Here is a 17,952-nt window from a genome sequence, read left to right on the forward strand (position 1 = left end):
CTGAATGGGGATAGGAAGGAATATACCTTTTTCTCTGCAGTACACAGAACTTATACAAAAATTGCCCATGTACTAGGACATAAAAACCTAATGATCAACTGCAGAAAGGCAGAAATAGTGAATACATCTTTCTCAGATCACAATGCAATAAAAGTCATATGCAATACTGGGCCAAGGAGATATAGACCCAGAGCAAATTGGAAAATGAATAACCTCATCTTAAAAAATGAGTGGACCAAAAAACAAATTATAGAAAGAATTAACCATTTTATCCTAGATAATGATAATAATGAAACAACATACCAAAACCTATGAGATTCATTCAAAGCAACTCTCAGGGGATATATTATAGCTCTAAATGCTTATATGAATAAATTGGAGAAAGAGGAACTCAATGAACTAAACATGCAACTAAAAAAAATAGAGAAAGAACAAATCAAAAATCCCCAATCAAATACCAAATTAGAAATTTTAAAAATTAAAGGAGAAATTAATAAAAATGAAAGCAAAAAACTATTGAATTAATAAATAAAACCAAAAGTTGGTATTATGAAAAAACCAATAAAATTGATAAACCTCTCATCAATTTGATTAAAAAAAAGAAAGAAGAAAACCAAATTGCTAGTATTATAAATGAAAAAGGTGAACTCACCACCAATGAGGAGGAAATTAAAGTAATAATTTGAAATTATTTTGCCCAACTTTATGCCAATAAATTTGATAATCTAAGTAAAATCGATGAATATTTACAAAAATATAAGTTGCCCAGGTTAAATGAAGAAGAGATTAAATACCTGAACAACCCTATCTCAGAAAAAGAAATTCAACAAGCCATTATTAAACTCCCTAAAAAAAAATCTCCAGGGCCTGATGGATTCACAAGTGAATTCTACCAAACATTTAAGGAACAATTGGTTCCAATCCTATATAAACTCTTTGGAAAAATAGGGCAAGATGGAACTCTGCCTCTTTCTATGAAACCAATATGGTACTGTTACCTAAACCAGGAAGAGTTAAAACAGAGAAAGAAAATTATAGACCTATTTCCCTGATGAATATAGATGCAAAAATCCTAAATAAAATCTTAGCAAAACGACTACAACAAGTCATCACTAGGATAATACATTATGATCAAGTAGGATTTATTCCAGGAATGCTAGAGTGTGTAGGAATAATTCTTAAAATGATGAGCAGTATCTATCTGAAACAATCAACAAGCATTATACTCAACGGGGAGAGGCTAGAGGCATTCCCAATAACATCAGGGGTTAAACAAGGGTGCCCATTATCACCACTACTATTCAATATTGTATTAGAAATGTTAGCATCAGCAATTAGAGAAGAAAAAGAAATTAAAGGAATTAGAATTGGGAAGGAAGAGACAAAACTCTCACTATTCACAGATGACATGATGGTCTACCTAGAGAATCCCAAGAAATCATCTAAAAAACTACTGGAAACAATTAGCAATTTTAGCAAAGTTGCAGGTTATAAAATAAACCCCTATAAATCCTCAACTTTCCTATATATGACTAGCAAGAAACAGCAGGAAGAGCTAGAAAGAGAAATTCCATTCAAAGTAACCTCAGACAGTGTAAAATACTTGGGAGTCTATTTGCGAAGACAGACTCAGAATCTTTTTGAAAAACAATTATAAAACACTTCTCACACAAATTAAATCAGATTTAAATAACTGGACAAATATCAACTGCTCATGGATAGGTAGAGCTAATAAAATAAAAATGACAATTCTACCAAAACTATACTATCTGTTTAGTGCCCTACCAATCAAAATTCCAAAAAATTACTTTAATGAGCTAGAAAAAATTGTAAGTAAATTCATATGGAGAAATAAAAAGTCAAGAATTGCCAGGAGCTTAATGAAAAAAAAGAGCAAATGAAGGTGGCTTAGCACTACCCGATCTAAAATTATATTATAAAGCATCGGTCATCAAAACTGTTTGGTATTGGCTAAGAAATAAGAGTGGTGGACCAGTGGAATAGACTAGGTGTAAAAGCAGGAGAGGATTATAGTAATCTGCTGTTTGATAAACCCAAAGAGTCCAGCCATTGGGATAAAAACTCCCTCTTTGATAAAAAATTGCTGGGATAATTGGAAGTTAGTATGGAAGAAACTTACATTAGACCAACACCTCACACCCTTTACCAAGATAAGATCCAAATGGTTACAGGACATAGACAGAAAAAAACAATACTATAAGCAAATTAGAAGATCAAGGACTAGTCTACCTGTCAGATCTATGGAAAGGGGAGCAGTTTATGACTAAGGAAGAGTTGGAGAACATCACCAAAAACCAATTAGATGATTTCGATTACATTAAATTAAAAAGTTTTTGCACAGATAAAACCAATGTAATCAAGATCAAAAGAAAAGTAGTAAAGGAGGAAACAATCTTTACAACTAATGATTCTGACAAAGGACTCATTTCTAAAATATAGAGAACTGAGTCATATTTTTAAAACAAAAAGCCATTCCCCAATTGACAAATGGTCAAAGGATATGCAAAGGCAATTTACAGATGAGGGCATCAAAGCAATCCATAGCCATATGAAAAAATGCTCTAAATCATTAATTATTAGAGAAATGCAAATTAAAGCTTCTCTGAGGTACCACCTCACACCTCTCAGATTGGCCAGTATGACCAGGAAGGATAATGATCATTGTTGGAAGGGATGTGGGAAATCTGGGACACCACTACACTGTTGGTGGAGCTGTGAACTCATCCAACCCTTCTGGAGAGCTATTTGGAACTATGCCCAAAGGGCAACAAAAATGTGCATACCCTTTGACCCAGCAATACCACTACTGGGTCTATACCCCGAAGAGATGAGGAAAAAGGGTAAAAACATTACTTGTACAAAAATATTTATAGCAGCCCTGTTTGTGGTGACAAAGAATTGGAAATCCAGTAAATGTCCTTCAACTGGGGAATGGTTTAGCAAACTGTAGTAAATGTATGTCACGGAACACTATTGTTCTATTAGAAACCAGGAGGGATGGGATTTCAGGGAAACCTGGAGGGATTTGCATGAACTGATGCTGAGTGAGATGAGCAGAACCAGAAAAACACTGGACACCCTAACAGCAACATGGGAGTGATGTTCAACCTCGAAGGACTTGCTCATTCCATCAGCGCAACAATTGGGAACAATTTTAGGCTGTCTGCAAAGGAGAGTACCATCTGTATCCAGATAAGGAGCTGTGGAGTTTGAACAAAGTACAAGGACTATTCCCTTTAATTCGGGGAAAAAAAAAACCCAGATGTCTTATGGTTTGATCTGGTTACCTCTGAGAATTCTGTTCTTTAAGGATATGATTTCTCTCTCATCACACCCAATTTGGATCGAGGTACAACATGGAAACAAAGTAAAGACTGACGAAGTGCTATCTGTGGGGTGGGAGTGGGGGGAGGGAAGCAAGATTGGGGGAAAACTGTAAAACTCAAATAATATCTTTAATAAAAATTTAAAAAAAAAAAGAAAAGTTAGGGATAGGGACTGGACCTATTGGTCCAAGAAACTCATAAAGAAACCCCTTTTACAAATGCAGATTGGCAACATCTGGGTAACTCAGTCTTGGAAAGTTGGTTAAGGCATTGAGAGTTTAAATGACTTGAACAGATTTATAAAGCTGATGTGGATTAGAGACAGAACTTATATCTAGTTCTTTCCAATTCTTTTTGTTGTTCAGTTGTTTTTCCAGAATATCTGAGTTTCCATCACCCCACATGGGGTTTTCTTGGCAGAGATGTAGGAGTGGTTTGCCATTTCTTTCTCAGTTCATTTTACAGATGAGGAAACAAGGCAAGCAGGGTTAAATGACTTACCCAGGATCACACAGATAGTAAATGTCTGAGACCAGATTTGAACTCAGGAAGATGAGTCTTCCTATCTCCAGGTCCAGTGTTCTATCCACTGTACCATCTAAGCCTTCTCTAGCTGACTCTATAGTTCATCAACAATATGACCACTATTTGCAGGTTTGTTTTTGTTACAAAGTTCCTCAAAATGTGGCATCATTGATAATATTGTTCTTTGTAATTATTTTTCAACCATTAATCAAGATTAATGTTTTCTCTCTGAATAGCTACATCAGAAAACTCTTTAAAACAAATATAATACTAATAATAGCAACATTTATATCAAAAAGATAAAGCATTTATTACATATTTACTATGTCTTTGGCATGGTGCTAAGCACTGAAAATAAAAATGCAAAAAAAGAAGAAAAATAACTTTATTCTCAAGGAATTTACATTCTAATAAGGGAAGATAACATTTAAAAGAGAATTGACAAGGAAATATTGCAAGGGAGTAGATAAGTTAGGATCAGAACCTTGTGAGAAGTGAGTAGTGACCATGACTGGTTTGGGTGTTTTCTCAATGTAGGCTCCAACAAGGAATTCACCAACTGAAAGAAGGAACCATTAGGTGGAGGGTTCTTCCAGGATGAGAAGTACTTTTGGGTGGAGGAATCTTTCAGAGGGAGGAGACTCCTTGGCAAAGTAAAGAAGTCCATACAGTCAAGATCAGAACCCTGAACACAACCATTTTGGTCAACTTGATTCACCTATGGCCAAGATATAATGAATATTTTCAGGTTCAAATGTTTATTTCAACATATTCTCAATTAGTACTTATTTATTAAACAGCTATTATTTGCCAGGAATTTTGCTAGGTTCTGAGTACAAAGTATGTGCACCAAGAATTAAACAACCTTTACTCCGAATGAACCTACATTCTTTTTTTGGTTCAGTTTTGTTTTTTTTTTTTGGCAAAGCAATGGTGTTAAGTCACTTGCCTAAGGTCACACAGCTAGGTAATTATTAAATATCTAAGACCAGATTTGAACTCAGGTCCTCCTGACTTCAGAGCTGGTGCTCTATTCACTGCACCACCTAGTTGCCCCATGAGCTTACATTGTAATGGGAAAGATAATATACATATATATATATATATATATATATATATATATGTATGTATGTATGTATATATATATATATATATATATATACATAAAATCATCCTTTCATCCTTGATTGTTATTGTCCTATATAGCTCTCCTGTCTTGTAATTAAACTCCTTGGGAAGACCAAGTTATTTGGTTATTTAGATGTCTCTACTTTCTTTAATCTCACTCTCTTCTAAAGTTTTAGAAGCTTGGCTTCCCACTTCATCATTAAATTGAAATTGCTCTCTCCCAAATCACCAATGATCCCTTTACCAGATCTAATGGTCTTTCTCAATCTTCATTCTCTTGACCTCTCCTAATCCTTTGATACTATCAAACACTTTCTTGTCCTTGATTCTGTTTTCATAGAACTGTTCTCTCCTGTTCCTCTTATATGTCTGACCCTCCTTAATCCCCTTTGTTAAATCTTCATTCAGGTCATGACCACCAACATGAATGTCCTCCATCTCTCTTCTCTTTCCTCTCTACACACTTCATTTGGTGATCTCATCAGCTCTTATATATTCAATTATCATCTCTGTTCATTTCTAGGCAATTAGGTGGCACAGAAGATAGAATACTGAGTCTGAGGTCAAGAAGAGTTATCTCCCTGAGTTCAAATCTAGCCTTAGACACTTACTAGCTGTGTAATCCTGGGGAAATTGCTTAATCCTCTTTGTCTCAGTTTTCTCTTCTATAAAATAAACTGGAGAAGGAAAAAGCAGATCCTTCCATTTGCCAAGAAAATTCCAAATATAGTCACAAAAAAATCAGACACAACTGAAAAATGACTGTGCATTTCCCTCTCAGCTCACTATCCTCTCTGCTCCAATTCCACAATGGTAGTTTTTTCTCAGAAAGATCCCCCTCTCCACCTGCTTTCCATCTTCCCTTTTTGTGTTATCTTTGTTCGATAGAATATAAATTCCTTGATAGTTTTGTTTTCTTTTTATATTCCCAGCACTTTTGTATCCTCACTATAATACAGTGTCTGGCACAAAGAAAGAACTTATTAAGTATTCTATCTTAAATAATCTATTGCAGATAATTCTCAGGTCTATTTATCCAGGCCTAACTTCCCTTCTGAATTCTAATCTCATTTTTAACAACTATAGGACACATCAAATTGAAAGTCATATAGATATATTAAATTCAACATATCCAAAACTGAACTAATGTCTTCCCCCTAATTTTTTTTTACTTTCTTATTATTTTTCAAGGATACCATCATTCTCCCAGTCACCCAGACTAACAATCTTGGTGTCATCCTTGACTCTTCAATCTCTCTCACTTTTGTCCCACCATATCAAATCTGTTGTCAAATCCTATCAGTTGTCCATCACAGCATCTCTCATATATACCCCCTGCTTTCCTCTAACATATCATCCACCTTCTGTAGGCTATTATCACTGCAGTAATAGTCAATTGAAATAGATTGTCTCCCCCCAGTACCCCTGCCTAAGGTCTCTCCTTTCTCCACTTCATTCTCTTTTTCTCTTTCAAAGTGATCTTCCTAAAGTGTAAACCTAATCATGTCACCCCCTACTCATACACTTCAAAGATTTCCTATTGCCTTCAGGATAAAATCTAAAATCTCATTTGGCCTTTAAAGTCCTTCATAACTTGATGTCTTCCTAGCTCCAGTTTCCATATGGTTCACTCCTTCTATATGTTCTTTGATTACATTGGCCTCCTTGCTGCTCTTCGCACAAGATACTCCATGTTAACCCCATGGCTTTTCTCTGGTTATTTTTCCATGCCTGGTATATTCTCCCTCTTTGTATTCCTTCAAGTTCAAAGAAAAATTTCAGAGCCTTCCTTCTGAAATAACCTCCAATTTATCCTGAAAATATATACACTTGTTTTTATGTACATAGATGTTTACATGCAGTCTTCCCTATTAGAATGTGAACTCGCCAAGGTCATGGGCAGTTTTTGCTTATTTTTGTATCCTCCAATTCTAAGCACACTATCTGGACCATATTAAGTGATTAATACATATATTACACACATACATATTTTGTATGTAGGTGTATATATATATGTGTGTGTGCATGTGTATATATATGTGTGTGTGTGTATATATATATATATCTTTGCTCATTTATGAAGCCTGGAAAGAGATAAAAGGCATATATGAACAAAGATGGAATTTGAATCATTTTTTTCAGTTTTTTCTGACTATGACCACATTTGGGATTTTGCTGGCAGATTATATTGGAGTAGTTTGTCATTTCCTTCTCCTGCTTATTATATAGATAAGGAAATTGAGGCAAACAGATTTAAGTGAGTTGTCCTGGGTCATACAGCTATTAAGTATCTAAGCCTGGATTTGAACTCAGGAAAAATGAGTCTACTTGACTCCATGTCCATCAGTCTTTTCATTGTGCCATTTATCTATCCCAAAATGATATAGGTAAGCATTCTCCCCAGTGGAGAGAATGAAGGAAATTTGAAGTAAATGTGTATATAACTCTTGACTCAAAAATCTAATTGCATGATACTCTCTCCTCCTTAGTGGAGAATGGTTACTAAATGCCCCCTGCTAATGTAAAGTGCAGGTGGAATTGGTGAAATCAGGAGAGAAGAGCGATCTGAGTTCCTTTGACTTCCATATAAAAAGAGAAGAGATGCAATTTCAATCACTCTTGAGGTTCCTGAACAGAGAGAAAGATTATGGAATGAAACTGACATGTAGAGAATCTAAAACCATGTCCTTATTCCCCATTTGCTACATAGAGACTTTAGGAAACATCCTCTTGGATGAGATCTGAGAGCCTCTCTTGGTAGACCTGAGTTATCTTGCTCCCAATGGAAGAGCTCATTCATTTTGTATTGTCTGGGATGTAACCTTCTATCCTTTCTATGTCCTCCTTGCTCAGATTTCTTTGTGATCTCATACAGAGGAAATACTAGATAGGGAGCAAATAGTTAACTATTTTTCTAGACTGACTTTCTCCTTACAACCCATTATATGTAACCTAAAAAGAATATTGTTTTATGCCATCTCTAGGAAAGCTTGGCATTTTGTCCTCTCCCCCATCCCCACTGTCCTTGGGTTGATAAAAATTGTCTCATTATCTTGTAGCTGGTCATAAACTTTCCCATATCAGGTAGACTGTATCCTGTAAATATTCTCATACACCATGTCAAAGCTATCTTGCCCCAGACAGGGACCAGGATCATCAGAGGTACATAAATAATATCAAGATAACAGAATGTTACCCAGTAATGAGCTAACTTTCCTTGACTACTTCTGATGTGATTCCCTAAGACCACACTTGCTCAGAAAGCTCAGAACTAGTCTCTCTCCCTTGTATCTCCCTAGTCCTTCCCTAAACCCTTCCCAATTTCTCCCAGCTCACCCCCACCCCCTTGCTTGAGTTTCCTTTTACAAATTTCTATCTATCCCCTCCCCAAGGTGCTAGTTCTTTCTTGAAACTCAGTCTCCTTGGAGAATCATAATAAACTTATATGTCCTTTATATCTCTAGGTCATTTGAGTCACTGAGTCATTTTTCACCCACCTTGAACCCAAACTCCATCATTCTCAGTTTGAATAAATGGGTATCTTTGCCATTTCTTATGCATATTCATTGTGGAACTGGAATGTGGTAGCAAAGAAGTCAAGTGTTGTATATAGAACTTGGAATTTCTTTCCCTATTTAGGAATAGGAATATTCTTTCCCCTAAAAACTTCTTAATGATATTTAACTAAGCAACTAGATACATTTCTAGCCCAGTAATCCTCTCTCTGAAGAGGGCAAAATAGCCAGCCTCTAGCCCCAGTGTCCAGCTTCTTTTCCTGTCAGAATCATACCTTAGAGAAATGTGAGGACCCTGGGACACCCAGCAATATAAAGACGGGGCAGCTAGGTGGCTCAGTGGATAGAGCACCAGCCCTGGAGTCAGGAGTACCTGAGTTCAAATCCAGCCTCAGACACTTAAAAATTACCTAGCTGTGTGGCCTTGGGCAAGCCACTTAACCCCTATTGCTTTGCAAAAAAAAAAAAAAAAGGAAGGCTGGAACAGGGTAGGACACTCTATAGTTCCTCTCTTAGTTGGTTTGTTTCTCTCTGTACTCCTAGCACCCTCAGTAAAGCACATCCTCACACGCATCTCATAGATTAACTATTTAAATGAAGGTTATAAAGAAAGTTGCTACAGATGTGACTGGCAGTAACTACTGCAGTGGAACAACCTCTGCCTCTTCTTTTGTCCCTCCCTCCTCATTCTCTTCAAGAACACCCCCCCCTAAAAAAATTCCCACTATAACCATGCCTGAAAAATTCCATGCCCTGCTCCCTTCAAGGGTTGATTTTGAAGTAGGGGAAATATTGAACAGAGAAATATGTTTTATAGCTATTCATTTACCCTCATCCCATAGTTTAAGCTATTGGGATGAAGCCAATGAACTTTTAGTCAATTTAGTACCTTGACCCTCCCTAAATTTCTAAAATACTGGTCCTTGCCCTACCCTGAAAGGATTAAGTCATTGAGCAACCATGTCTCATCTATATATCCCTAATTACCTCATCTCTGCTCTCTGAGCTACTGGCTCCCACCTACAGCTCCCTATATCTCCCTATGTTTCCCTACATTCTCCACAAAACAGCTCACTCCTCAGCTGAACTGCTCATCTTCCTTTGGAGGACAGCCCACTCTGGAAGAATATGATTCCCCAAACTCTCCTACTCCTAGACCTTTCTTTACTGCTCAACCTCTCATGACAATTTAGGTCTAGGTTATTCTTTTCTTTAACTTCCTTTCTACTTAGGGATCAGTGGTTTTCTGACCCTTAGCTGACAGAAATACTTAAATAAACTTTTTTGTCCCAAAATTTCTTCTGGATCAGAGTCACTCTTTCACATAAATTCTCTCATGTTACCCCTAACCTTTAGCTAGTCACATTTTCTCCAGCATCAATATTAGGTTAGTTTCCTCTCTTCCTAAACTAAAAAGAATTACAAATAAAAAGAGAAGCTATGCTTCTTTTACTCCTTGATTCCTTCCACACCACCAGCTCTACCCCTCATCAGGTGCTACATACAATTAAAAAGATCTTAGGGAGCTGACAAATAGGGAAGATACTTTCAAATATTTTAACATATTGGGTGACATATGGGTTATATATTGTATATTGGGAACCCTGAGCTCCCTTTTTATATACTACCCCAACTTAAACATCTAGAATCTCCCCAATTATATGCTCATTACCTAAGTATTTGGGGGTATCTTCTGGATCTCACTGTAAATGGTGAGGACTTTTCTCTCCTGTGGCTGCATCTCACAAGCTTCTTGGCACTAGAAGATAAGAGAGATGTTGGGACTTGGGTGGCAGAGAGAGAGAATGAAAATGGAGATTTGAAGAGGAACACAGAATCAGGTTGATAACAGAGAAATTGGGCAGTGACATCAGAGAAAAATCAGCATTCTTGAAATTGAAAAACTCACACCTGGCCCAGGAGTTGTTAAAGGAAAAAAACCTCAGATCTTTATTCACAGACTTGTAAAGTTCATCACAGGTTCACAAAAATAACACAAAACTGGGAAAGAATTCAGCTACAACCCTGGAAACAACCTAGGAAAGAACTCAAGAGGAAAAAAGGGAGAAGGAAATGGCAAGGAACCCAGGAGAGGAGAGAAGAAAAGTTTAGATCAACATAAATTTGGTCACATGAAACTGTAGCCATATTCCTCCAGTGGCATAATTTGGAGCACATGGCTCTAGATTAGAGACAAAAAGTGGCCATCCTGCCAGGAAAATGCAAAGAAGAAAAAAGACCTCTACTCTGGAGGACCTTTCTTAAATGTATTTTCATGGTGGTTGGGACAAGGGTAATACTTGAGGAGTGGTTTAGCACCTGGCTTCCAGGTATTCTCTAATAAGTATGCCACATAGGTGACCCCCCAAGGAGTGACTAAGACAATACTCATTGTGCATGGGCAGCATTCCACATACTAAAGGGAATGACCTTCAAGTCCAATATGGCATTTCCCTATGCCCTACTTCAAGTTCTCTAGTGGGACTGGAGAAACACAGTGGTTTATATTTATTTTACATGTATATTTTTATTTTATAGCATAGAGAAATCTATATCAGAAATCATAAGATGATCATGGAATATGATTGACTTTGAAAAAATTGGGCTTCAGTCCCAAAAATCACAGAATTGAACTGAAGTCTCCTGGCTCCCAGACCCAGTACTCTCCACTACAGCATATGAACTTAGCTTTTGTGAGGGTAAAGAGAGGAAAGTAGGGGCAGGTGGTGTGATGCCTGAACAAACAAAGACCTAAAGGAACAGAGGGTTTTTAGGGAGCAGGGAGGGGTTTCCCAATCCTCACTCACCTGATTCTTGACTTCATGAGGCCTGACTAGACTCACTTCTGCATATTGTATGCTGTTGTCACCATTCCTCTGATTCCTTGAAGAATTCATATCTGAGTCAATAGAGAGAAGACATAGGTTTGATTCTCCCCATACTCTAAGAGCTAAGTATCCCAAATCCCTCTCTCCAGACCCAGCAGAGACCTAGGGCTCCTGCCTCTGTGAGGCTTTGGTGCAAATTCCTTTAGTTGTTTGACATATTCCCCCATCCTTAGATGAATTTGATAACATATACATCACCCTTTAAGGACCAAAACTAGCAGGGGAGGAGCCTGGAATTAAGAAGAGAAAGGAGAGGATCCTTATCTTCAACCATACCTTCCTTCTTTTGTTTTCTTCTGAAGAACCACACTCCAATTCCCAGAATCCCCAGCAATGTGATCAAAAGGAAAACTCTACCCTGCCATGATCGGTTTGAGATTCTCGGCATGACCGAAACTGAGAGAACAGGAGACAGAAGAACAGGAAGGAAATGGGAAAGAGTGCAATTCAAAGTGAAAAGAGATACTTGACTGACAAGTCTATTCTCAGGGAATGAGAATCCTCAGATCTTTGTAAAAGCTACATAAGATTCATAGAAACTCTTAGACAAGGTTCTATAAGTATCTGATCAGATGATACCAAAGTACTTTCTCCTCATTTTTTAAAGATGAAAACAGAAGCCATAGAAAGGACTAAGGCACAGGTGACTAAGAATGGTGATGTGACCAAGTGAGAGTAGGGCAGAAAAGCAACATTTGAGTCTAATTTATTTCAATTCAATAAAAAATTAAGTACTTGGCTGCCTGAGAGGATAGTGGTACCTTCAATAGAAATCCCTAATGAAAGTCTACAGAAATGGGTAAAGTGACCAGCCCTCTGTCCCTTTCCCCAGGGTCCCCCCAACTTCTATAGCTATGTTTCTCTTTCTCCTTGATTCCTTCCATACCACCAGCTCCATACTACACAACCCACCCACCTAGAAAACCACACTCACTGAAATTCTCATCACAGGCATCTTGCAGGTTTAACTTTATGCTTTTCTGCTCCACAGGGTTCTTGGCTAGGCAGGTGAGAGAGAAATTCTGGAAGCTCGGTGTCAGGGACAAACCCAGAATACTAGAATTAGAGATCTGTTCTATATTCTCCTGAAACAGCTTCATCATAGAGATATCTTCACTTTCCCAGCTCACTGTCACTGTCTTTGTGATCCCCAGGACCTGGCATATTAAAGTGATGTTGCACCAATCTGATGACAGGAACTTTGAGAGTACCTCGATCTTGAGGAGGATGGGCTCTGAGAACAAAAGGAAGACTAAGATTCAAGTGAAATGGTACCAAAACCAGCCCTCACAACCATGAGCAGCTTATTTGGCCTCTATCATCCCCAGAGTGAAGAGATGGACTTTTAATTTACTGTTGAGCCAGAACTGAGTGTACACTGAAAAATCAGAAGTATTCAACCCTTTTTTCTTGTCTGATTGGTTCAAGTAAGGAAGATATACTGTGAGATTTTGTGTGGGAAGAGGTCTCATAGCCTCCATACCAGTGTGCCATATGGCCTGTGAATATGGGCTTCTGTTCTTTTCTTCACTGCATTTCTTCTTTCTCAATTTTGGTTGGAGTATTAATGATGACCATGATGATCCTGTGAGCTTCTATAGGTTGGGACTGTGAGCCATCACAAATCCAATGAAAGGAATCTAGATCCTGACTGGTAGCAAGTCAAACTCCAAGGAACAAAGACCCTAACTGAACCACTGGTTATGATGAATTTAGAAATGAATTTGATGCAGTGGATATTCACAGAAGCTACTCTAAACCTGAATCCATTCTCCCCAAAACCTTATGTCTAAGAAGTATACCCCACAATTATGGAGGGGAGGGTAATTGGTATATCTGTTCTCACATCTACTCAGACAATAACCTGTTATAAAAGTTAATTGATGAAAATTGGTTAAATGTTACTGAGGAACTACTTAGTGGCAGTTATCCTTTGGGAAAACACTGGAGTGAGATCTTGAACCTATTGTAATAGCCAGTGTTTCAGGGATTCCTCTAGAATCTTGAGGACATGTGGTGCCTTGCATGGACTCAACTCACAACTATGAGTCAGAGATGGAATGAGCATCCTCAGATCTTTGTAAAAGCTACTTAAGGTTCAGAAAAACTCTCAGACAAGGTTCTGTAAGTATCTGATCAAATGATACCAAAGTACTTTATTCTAATTTTTTAAAGGATGAAAACTGAAGTCATAGAAAGGCTTAGGCACAGGTGAACCAAGGGAATAAGAAGCAGATGTCCTCTCTTCAGCTTTGCCTGTTTGCTGCTGTTCCCCAGGAGCAGATTGGCAACTCTCTCAGAGATACAAAGAAAAAGGGAATAAGCATCTACTAAGTGACTACTGTGTGGTATATGTAAAAATTTTACTACTAATATATCATTTGATTCTCATAACAACCCTGTGAGTGGGATGTTGCCATAATCCTCATTTTACAGTTAAAGAAACTGAGTCAGGTAGCAGTTAAGTGACTTGCTAGAATCACGTAGCTACTAAATGTCTGGGTCCAAATTTGAACTCTAGTCTTCCTGTTTCCATGCTCAGGGTTCTTCTATCCATGGTACCAACTAGCACTGAGGAAGGGACCTCAGGAGATCAACTAGTCCTATCAATTTCTCTTCAAAAATCTCCTCTACAACATACTTAAGAAGAAATCATCCTAGTGAAGCTTTTTCTTAAAGAACTCTATTGATGGGGAAAGAAATACCTCCTAAAGCAACCCATTTCTTCTTTAGGATTATTCTAATTATCAGAAAGTTTTTTCCTTGCTTCTTTGTTTTCAGTCATGTCCATTTCTCCATTTAAGATTTCTTGACAAAGATACTGGAGTGGTTTACCACTTCCTTTTCCAGATCATTTTATAGATAAAGAAACTGAGGCCTGAAGGTTTAAATGACTTGCTAGTACTGAGGCTGGATTTAAACTTGCAAAAATGAGTCTTCCTGATGCCAGGCTCAGTACTCTATTCATTGCTCCACTTAAGCTATCCCAACATGCTGTAAGATTAAATTTGTCCATTTGCAACTTCTATCCATTACAATAGTCCTTAAGCCTTATCCTACAGGTTAAAGTGTACATCTTTCCTGAACCTGCTCACAGATCCCTTTTTGAGAGGACTTTAGTAAAATGGATTTTTCTTATCATCATTCATAACTATACTGGAGGTGTCATCATCTGTGCTGGGACTCTGATACTCTTTGTGCTACTATGATTCATCATCACCATTTTGCATTAGAACTTCAACTAAAGTGGCATCACTTTAGTGAAGTGAACAGAAACAGAAAATTATACACAGAAACAGTAATACAATGCAATGATCAACTATGATTAATTTAGCTATTCTTGGGAATAAAATGATCCAAGACAATTCCAAAAATCTTATGATGGAAAATGATATCCACATCTAGAGAAAGAACTGATAAATGCAGATTGAAGCATACTAATTTCACTTTTTGTTGGGTTTTATTCATGGTTTTCCTTCTATTTGGTTTCATCTTTTACAACATGATTAATGTATAAATATGTCTTATTTGATTGCACATATATAATCTATGCCAAACAAAAAAAAAGAAATAAAGGGGTAGCTAGATGACATAGTGGATAGAGCACTGGCCCTGGAGTATGGAGGACCTGAGCTCAAATTCAGACTCAGACACTTAATTGCCTAGCTGGGTGACCTTAGGCAAGTCACTTAACCCCATTGCCTTAAATAAATTTTTAAAAATTGTGGTTTTTTTAGACAAAGGCTTAGAATTTCTGGCTTTTGTATTTTTTCACATTTTTTGTTTTGTTTTGCTTGTTTGTTTGGTCTTTTTCCCTTTTTTCCCCTTAATACTATCCATGCTAAGAGGACACTCTAGTAAAAGACTTGAGGCTTAGTCTTTCTGAAAAGAGAGAAGAAAGGTCTAGAATTTCTGACTTTACTTCTCCATGTTTTTGTTCTGTTTTTTGTTTTTCTTTTTTTCTTTTTCCTTTTCCTTTTTTCTTATTCACCCTGCCTTAGTACTACCTGTGACAAGAGGACTATGTCATCTTTAAATAGTAGAAGTTCCTCTAGAAGATTCTTAAGACCTTGCCACCAAGGAGTAGCAATATAATAGGACCAATGTTTTTCAGAGCACACTTCCTAATCAAGTTCCCAGCCACATGCAGTCAGGGCTTCTCAGACTTGGTGGGTGTATGAGATAACACAAATCACCATATTGTGATAGCCTACTGCCATCACAGATGGAAACAATGGAAGGCACATTCAGAGAAACTAAGTGCAACTATGTCCTTGTTGAATATTCTTGCTGTATAATACTCCTCCTGTATTAAATGTTCAATGACTTAGAAATAATTCATATCATTCCATCATCATCATGCATTTCCCAACAACTGGTTTTAACCCCATGAACATCAAGCCTCTCTCAGGATGAGATTGTCACCTGAAATTCATTATCATAGAGAATGATTCCTGATACTCAGCATTCTCAATTGCCTCTCCCCTTAGGGTAGACCAATAAACTCTTCCTCAAACCTTACTTTATAAAGGGCTCAGAATTTCCCAGCTAATTTAATTTTCTATCAGTTACTGTGCTTGATTTGGACTCCACAATTATGTGCCCCCAGCAGACCTCTATCAACCCCCCCAAACACACACACACACACCCCTTTCATTTTCCTTTTGTGTATTGTCTTCTGTCATTCCATTGTAATCTCTTTGAGGATTGGGGCTGTCTTTCTTTTTTTTTTATATATACCCATTGCTTACTTAGCATAGTGGCTGGTACAGAGCAGATGCTTAATAAATGATTATTGACTACTGACATCAAACCTGAACTAAGAGAATGCTGTTATTACAACTGCACCGCCAACATACACATCACAGTCAGAAAAGCACCAAGATCACATGGAATAGAAAAAGAGTTTAAGCAGATGGTCAGATATTATAACAGCACATGGACTATGGACATTATATCAGGTTTCTTGAATATATGTGATTATTCAAAAAACATCTCCTTTGAAGGGCTTATGCTCAATTACATCAGACTGCCTCTGCTCTTGACATCACCTATAACCTATCCTTTTCTGAAATCTTCCATATTTGAAAGTTTCAGTTAGACTTTTTTTTTTTTGGCAAGGCAGTGGGGTTAAGTGACTTGCCCAAGGCCACATAGCTAGGTAATTATTAAGTGTCTGAGGCTGGATTTGAACTCAGGTACTCCTGACTCCAGGGCCAGTGCTCTATCCACTGTGCCACCTAGCTGTCCCCAAACAGTCAGACTCTTGCCAGCTTACCTTCAGGATCTCCCTTCCTCTGATATCAGAGATGGGAAGTCAATCAGAGCCACCTAGCTGCCTCTTAGAGATACTTACACAAATGCTTAAAGATCAATTGAATTCTATCTGTTTTTTCTATTTTCATTCAAATTCATTCTTGGGGGGGGGGGGCAACTAGGTGTCGATGTGGATAGATTACTGGCCCTGGAGTCAAGAGGACCTGAGTTCAAAGCCAGCCTCAGACACTTAAAAATTACCTAGTTGTGTGATCTTGGGCAAGTCACTTGACCCCACTGCCTTGCAAAAACTAAAAAAAGAAAAAAAACAAATTCATTCTTGGCTTCCTAAAGAAAGGGACACAAATTCGGGGGGGGGGGGGGGGGTCTTGACTCATGTATATACTCAAATAATAGGCAAAAAAATATCTCCTTCCTGTCCCTGACAAAGAAACTGGAAGAAGAAATATGACCAAATTTGGTAGCTCCTGAGGAAAAGTGTTACATGATAAGAGAAGCCATAACACTTTCTCAAGTAGAGCCTGGGTTGTAAGAGTGGTAGGTCTTGGGGTTCTCATTATTTTATTCTCACTTACCATAAACAGAGAGAAAAAAGTTTTGATCACTAAATAGTCCTCTACGATATTCGATTCGAGCACTATAGGACCCACTATCCTCAAGGGTGAGATTCCCTATCCTCAGGAATGTCATGTTAGATGGCATATGAACTCTGTGATCAAATGTGTTCTGAAGATGCTCCCGTATTAGACAACCATTTTTAAACCTGATGACGAACAGAATCTGATGAATTTCCATCATTTCAATGCTCCATGTGATCTTTTCAATTTCTTCTCCTGTGTTTATTTTCAAGTGAAACAGGATGAAACCTCCTTTGACCCCATGCAGAGTAGTTTGAATTTCAGAACTCTGAGCTCCAAAGATCCAGGCACCTAACATGATGGGAAACAGAAAACAGGAATCAGCACTATTTTCTCACCTAGAACAGATCACAGCATCTCAGGTTCCCCTAGAGTCAAACTCAAACAGAACCTGATCATCTAATTCATCCCTCTGCATCAGGACTATACTGTTCTAAACAAGCTTCACTTTAGGAAAGGAGTGTAGAAAAACCAGCCCTAGAACCTGACATAGAATTAATTCACTTATAGCCAGAAACTGCCATAAAGCATGAGCCCCAATCACATGGTACGGAGGAATGATACTGACCAAGAGCCAGGAGACCTGGATTTGAGAACTAGCTCCATCACATATTAACCATGAGACCTTGGGTAA

General features: G+C 37.7%; 1 protein-coding gene across 3 annotated transcripts in view; it reads right to left on the bottom strand.

Annotated features, from left to right (window-relative positions):
* The window catches only part of LOC141513401 (SLAM family member 5-like), a 63,780-nt gene that overhangs the window by 33,623 nt on the left and 12,205 nt on the right, over positions 1–17,952 (bottom strand). For 2 of the 3 annotated variants that reach the window (XR_012475788.1, XM_074223154.1), the window contains exons 2-6: positions 17,256–17,609; positions 12,338–12,637; positions 11,680–11,799; positions 11,323–11,414; positions 10,188–10,274 (exon numbers count right to left, since the gene is read on the bottom strand). Coding sequence is in view for 2 of the 3 variants with exons in the window: in XM_074223154.1 (XP_074079255.1) it covers positions 10,188–10,274; positions 11,323–11,414; positions 11,680–11,799; positions 12,338–12,637; positions 17,256–17,609 (953 nt within the window). In the remaining variant the exon portion in view is untranslated. Of the gene's footprint in view, positions 1–2,860; positions 4,591–10,187; positions 10,275–11,322; positions 11,415–11,679; positions 11,800–12,337; positions 12,638–17,255; positions 17,610–17,952 lie in introns of those variants that run through there. The other variant, XM_074223153.1, reaches the window with a different exon arrangement.

Source organism: Macrotis lagotis, chromosome 2 (genome assembly GCF_037893015.1).
Source record: "Macrotis lagotis isolate mMagLag1 chromosome 2, bilby.v1.9.chrom.fasta, whole genome shotgun sequence".
Taxonomy (NCBI): Eukaryota; Metazoa; Chordata; class Mammalia; order Peramelemorphia; family Peramelidae; genus Macrotis; species Macrotis lagotis.